This window comes from Cryptotermes secundus, unplaced genomic scaffold, assembly GCF_002891405.2.
Source record: "Cryptotermes secundus unplaced genomic scaffold, Csec_1.0 scaffold158, whole genome shotgun sequence".
NCBI lineage: Eukaryota > Metazoa > Arthropoda > Insecta > Blattodea > Kalotermitidae > Cryptotermes > Cryptotermes secundus.
In genome coordinates this window covers 366,762-372,256 of record NW_019722427.1, presented here as the reverse complement: position 1 = coordinate 372,256, position 5,495 = coordinate 366,762, and the positions used below count along the sequence as shown (strand labels likewise).

Below are 5,495 nucleotides of genomic sequence, written 5' to 3'. Positions count from 1 at the left end.
GAAGCACCTGTCTGGCAATGGAACCACTGACGTAAGCTACTGAGAGCACTTCCATGTCACCAGCAGGTACTGCAGGACTCATGTCCATCTGTACTTGCTGAGCAACATGGAAACTCTCAGGCACACCAGCTGGGGTTTCCTTGTCATGACTTGTGGAAGGATTTCGTGAAGCAGCTTCAGGTGCCCTGAAAAGCGATTGTAGATTATCCAGAAGAGTAGCACCATCATCCTCACAATTAGTTTCCCCCAGTCCTCTAAATGCAAGGCCATTGATGATGCTAGTCTTCAGGGCATCTACAAACTGTCCCACAGTTGGGTTATTATTTAAACCACAGTTTAAAAAAATAGCTCCAAATGTGTTCTCAAGGGGCTCCTGATTCAGGTTTCGGGTGTGAAGGTACTGAAAACCCACCTCTTCCAGTTTCCTCCACAGATGTTGGGCAGCAGTGATGTCAATCAGCCACCCATTCTGTGAAGGAGGGGGATGAAGAAAGGTGGGTTTACCATCCTTGAGGAAGATCCAACTCTTTATCCCCATACTTGCCTTTTTCCTTTTTTTCTTTTTATATGTGGAATGTTGTCACTGAGTGGGCAACGCAGTGTTTTCCCTTGGCCAACGCTTGTTCCACCATTGAAACTATCGAAGAGATTGTCAACCTCCTTAACAAACACAGCTGTTGCCATGTATTCGCTGCTGCACCCACCTGAATTGGGGGGCGGGGAAACAGAAGTTAGTGTGCCTCCTTATGTTGTGAATTAGTTTCTTTACATTGGAAAATAACACATTACTTTACAAAGGACTAACTTTATACAAAACTTGTACATTTCATTACATTATTCCTCATATTAAAATCTTTGCCACCTAATTCACTTTAATCATACCACTGATAGTGTCCTCTGCTTTTCAAATATTTTTTAATTATCCTAAAAACAGTATTTGTGACATATTCTACATAACTTGTACATTGATATACAGTTTCAGAAGTCAATTCAAGTCAGATGATAATGACGTTTGTTTGATTACAACTGGGTTCTGAGGCAGTACCTTTGAAAACTAGTCCTCATTATTAGTCACTTCATTCATATAAGAAACATATAGTGCTTACCTGTAGCCACTAGAGCATTGAGGCTTGCTGCACATCTGTTAAGGTGTACCCTTTCAGCTGTAATGAAATCACTTTCGGAGAAATGTTTGTTGCACAGAACTTTATTGTGCAGCACTCTAGCAGAATCAGTAGTACAGGACAACCCAACTCCTCCTGTGTATACCATAGCCCTGTAAGAGTATTACATGTTGTCTCAAAACCTTGAAATAATTCATCAGTAAACATTACAAACATGGTGTATGTGCTACATTACATCATGTAACTAAAACAGACATTCATTCATTTATTTACTTTCCATTAATCCTTACATGGCTGGAAGAACAGTGGATATAGTAATAGCCAAAGACAGCAGGACAAGTTCCATCAGTGATATAAATAAAAATTAATTATATTTAACCCCTAACAATTACACATATTATCAAAGACAAATCACAGTGAGTAAATCATTAACACAGTTTTCGAATATATATGTGAAAGAATGCAGCACACTAATGACACAAGACTACAATAATGAAACATAAAAGTATACTACTAGGCATCCAGCATATAACAGACCAAGATCATTAATTAATATTGAAGTTAAATTATTCCTCCAATGAGTAAAATAGACCTACCCTTTGGCACCTATCTTTCACATAGGATTTTATCAACGCACTGGCCTTACCAACGATTCCATAAAATTATACTTTAGACAGAGAGAGACAGATAGAGAGATAGATATTGACACAGTCAAAAGTTTTCTTCTAACCACAGAAAATGCCGATAAACATTATTGGTATTGATGTTGTCCAGCTATTGTTCGAAAATAATTATTAAAAGAATCTGTAATTACATCATTATTATCAGTTAACTTCCCATCAATGTTTAAAAACTGTATACCTGCATTATATAATTTATAATTTGTGGTGATATAAATATAAACTATCTCATCGACAGTAATAGGAAACTAAACTTAGGCTCTTTGTTATCATCTTACAATCTCTCCAGTACTGTTAACTTTCCCACAAGAGTTCAAAATAATTCTAGTTCAGCGATAGATAATATATTCATTGATAACTCAAAATTAAGAGACTATACTGTAGGACCCTTTATAAATGGCTTATCCGATCATGATGCTCAACTCATAGAAATAAATAATATTGACCTTCAGCCCAGTAATCAACAATATCAAACAGTAAGGAAAATCAACAAGCATACGATGGCAGATTTTGTCACAAAATTAAGTAATGAATCATGGGACAATGTATTTGACAGCAATAATATTGATTCTAAATTTAATTGCTTTCTGAACACATACTTGAGGATCTTTTATTCAAGCTTTCCCTTAAAAATAGTCAAAAATGAAAATAAAAACAAATCCACCTGGATAACAATTGGAATAAAAACTTCATGTAAACACAAAAGACAACTATATTTGGCCAGTAGGGACAGTAATGATCCAAGACTAAAAAGTCACTACAAAATGTACTGTAAAATTTTGTCAAAAGTCATTAAAGAAGCCAAACAGAATAACTATAACAGCCAAATTCTAAAATCAAACAATAAAATTAAAACCACCTGGGATATTGTGAAAGTTGAATCAGGAAAGAAATCTGTTAATGAAGACGTACAAAGTTTGAATATTGAAGGGAAGTCCACTAACAATCCACAAGCTATCGCAAGTGCATTTAATGAATATTTCCTTTCATTAGCTGAGAAAACATATTCCAATAATAATAATAATAATAATAATCCAATATACTATCTGTCTCGTGCCTTTAACAATTCATTTCCAAATATCAATCTCAAATTCTCAACAAGGAAGGAAATTGAAAACATTATTAAATCCCTTAAGCCCAAAAATTCACATGGATATGATGAAATCTCTACCAAATTACTTAAAGCAAGCTCTGTTTACATCAGTTCACCCTTGAATCATCTATGTAATAAATCTTTATCATCAGGTACTTTTCCTCAACGCTTAAAATACGCTGTAATGAAACCACTTTTTAAAAAAGGAGAGAGAAAATGCATCTCTAATTACAGACCAATATCCATATTGACTTCATTCTCAAAAGTCTTTGAAAAAGTTATGTATAATAGACTACTTGAACACTTAAATTCTAACAACATATTAGTCAAAGAGCAATTTGGATTTAGGAAAGACCTAACAACAGAAAAAGCAACCTATGAACTAACTAACGATATTTTAAGTGCTCTCAATGACAGATTAATTGTGGGAGGGATTTTCTGTGATCTAGCAAAAGCTTTCGATTGTGTTAATCATGATATCTTACTATCGAAATTAAATTTCTATGGAATAACTGGCAAAGCTAATGAATGGATCAAATCATACCTCAAAAACAGGTATCAAAGAGTTGAAATAAATAATAAAAACTCCAGTCATAATGCATTTTCAAACTGGGGAATTATAAAGCACGGTGTTCCACAAGGATCAATTTTAGGTCCCTTACTTTTTCTTCTCTACATAAATGATCTATCTAAAACCATCAACAATAAATCTAAACCAATTCTATATGCAGATGACACTAGTATAATATTTAAGAACTCTAAATTTGAAAACTTTAAAAATGACATAAATATTGTATTTGAAGCCTTAAACAGATGGTTCGAAGCCAATTTACTCTCATTAAATTTTGATAAAACCCATTACATATCATTCACAACTAAAAACAACCACCAAATTGATCTGGACATCAGTTATGCCAACAAATTAATCTGTAAAGTACTTGATACAAAATTCCTTGGAATACATGTAGACAGTACACTGTCTTGGAAAATACATATTGAACAAATTATACCTAAATTAAATGCAGCTTGCTATGCGATGAGATCAATTAAGCCTTTTATGTCACAGGAAACATTGAAGATGGTTTACCATGCCTACTTTCATTCTATTATGAACTATGGATTAATATTTTGGGGGAACTCTTCACATAGTGTAATAATTTTTAAAATACAAAAGAATATAATTAGAATCATTACAGGATGTAGAAGTAGAGATTCATGTAGAGAATTATTTAAGAAATTAAAAATTCTACCTCTTCAATCGCAATACATATTATCGCTTCTCTTATTTGTTGTTTACAACAAAGATAAATTCAAATTAAATTCTGATGTCTATAACATGAATACTAGACAAAAATATAACTTCCACCTACCCTCATCAACTTTATCAGTATATCAAAAAGGAGTCTACTTTACTGGCATAAAAGTGTTCAACAATCTGCCACGAAGTATTAAAAACTTGGGCAATGATACTAAAAAGTTTAAATCAGAGTTAAAGAATTATCTACATGCTCATTCCTTCTACTCTTTAGATGAATACTTCAATGTAAATAGAGAATGATGTAAAATTAAGTTATTAATTTTTAAGCTAAAATTGCCTGTACTTATGTATGTAACCTTTTGACTTGTTCTGTATCCATAGGTACTAACCTGCTTAGGATTTATAGAATGTAAATAAATTCAATTCAAAATTAATTTGTCTACCTGTGTCTGATTTTATAATGCTCCAGGTGGTTTTCATTTTGTTACTAGAATTAGATATTAATTTATTATAATGAAGATTTTTAGCTCCTTTAAAATTGATTAAGCGCCTAACAGGAACGGACATTTAAACGCAGGGTAGCAACCGGCATTTAAATAAACTCCGGCCAGCTCAAGCTTACCACTATTTCGAAGTCCGGCGTTTAAAGGTTATAACACTGGCCAAAATATTACAATATGTTTTATAATAATATTTCAGATCTGGCTCATACCGTGCTGAATCCCTGGGAAAATTGAAGAATATCATTCCAGTTTCCTCACTGGAAGACTTGCATCCTGGAGCAAACTCTTCTTTATCCTTCCCATTTATAGTGCAAGAAACAATACAAAAATTATAACAGAATCACAGTACACTCTCACTTTCTAAATATTCTACGGTCCTTCTTTAGGCTACACCGAAAGATGCTTAAAATACAGAAATACGATTTGGATGAAGTATTGTAATAACACTGACTTCATGTTTCTTTCTAATTTCACTGGGCGTAGTAAGCATAATCCATATACATAACTAACACATAGATGTAAATTCATGCGTAAATGTCGACTCTCGTTTCACAACATCAAATCAAAGTCCCTACTTACTAATCAATCTAATTAATTGCACGACATACCTCAATCGCGTACACATATCATCACAAAGATCACAAACAACGCAGTCTTGCTGAGCCAATGCCCAAAACCTTCAATGGAAATTTAAGATCCTCTGATTGGCTCACACTTGTGCGATTCGATTGAATGCGATAGGTGTATAATGATCGATTCCAGTCATTTCCAGACTACCTAGTTCATGTTGATGAACATACAAGGTAGTTCTACACGTTTCCCTCTCCCCTATGGGAG

At 33.7% G+C, this 5,495-nt stretch overlaps 1 protein-coding gene across 2 annotated transcripts; it reads right to left on the bottom strand.

Moving 5' to 3' along the window:
- Window positions 1-6: 6 nt before the first annotated feature.
- On the bottom strand, window positions 7-5,495 carry LOC111861310. 2 transcript variants are annotated; one of them, XM_023845766.2, is made up of 4 exons: window positions 5,267-5,495; window positions 4,868-4,953; window positions 1,107-1,276; window positions 7-704 (listed from the first exon to the last, which is right to left on the bottom strand). In XM_023845766.2, the coding sequence occupies exons 2-4, from the start codon at window positions 4,900-4,902 to the stop codon at window positions 529-531; spliced, it is 381 nt and encodes a 126-aa protein (XP_023701534.1). In that variant the 5' UTR covers window positions 4,903-4,953; window positions 5,267-5,495; the 3' UTR covers window positions 7-528. The 2 variants fall into 2 exon arrangements, with proteins under 2 accessions (XP_023701534.1, XP_023701535.1); XM_023845767.2 differs by lacking the exon at window positions 4,868-4,953.

Coding starts and splice junctions, on each gene's coding strand:
- LOC111861310 (XM_023845766.2), bottom strand. CDS start 4,902: ATGATATTCTTCAATTTTCCCAGGGATTCAGCACG. Junction 1,277..4,867: donor TTTCCCAGGGATTCAGCACG/GTATGAGCCAGA, acceptor ATACTCTTACAG/GGCTATGGTATACACAGGAG. Junction 705..1,106: donor CAATGCTCTAGTGGCTACAG/GTAAGCACTATA, acceptor CCCCCAATTCAG/GTGGGTGCAGCAGCGAATAC.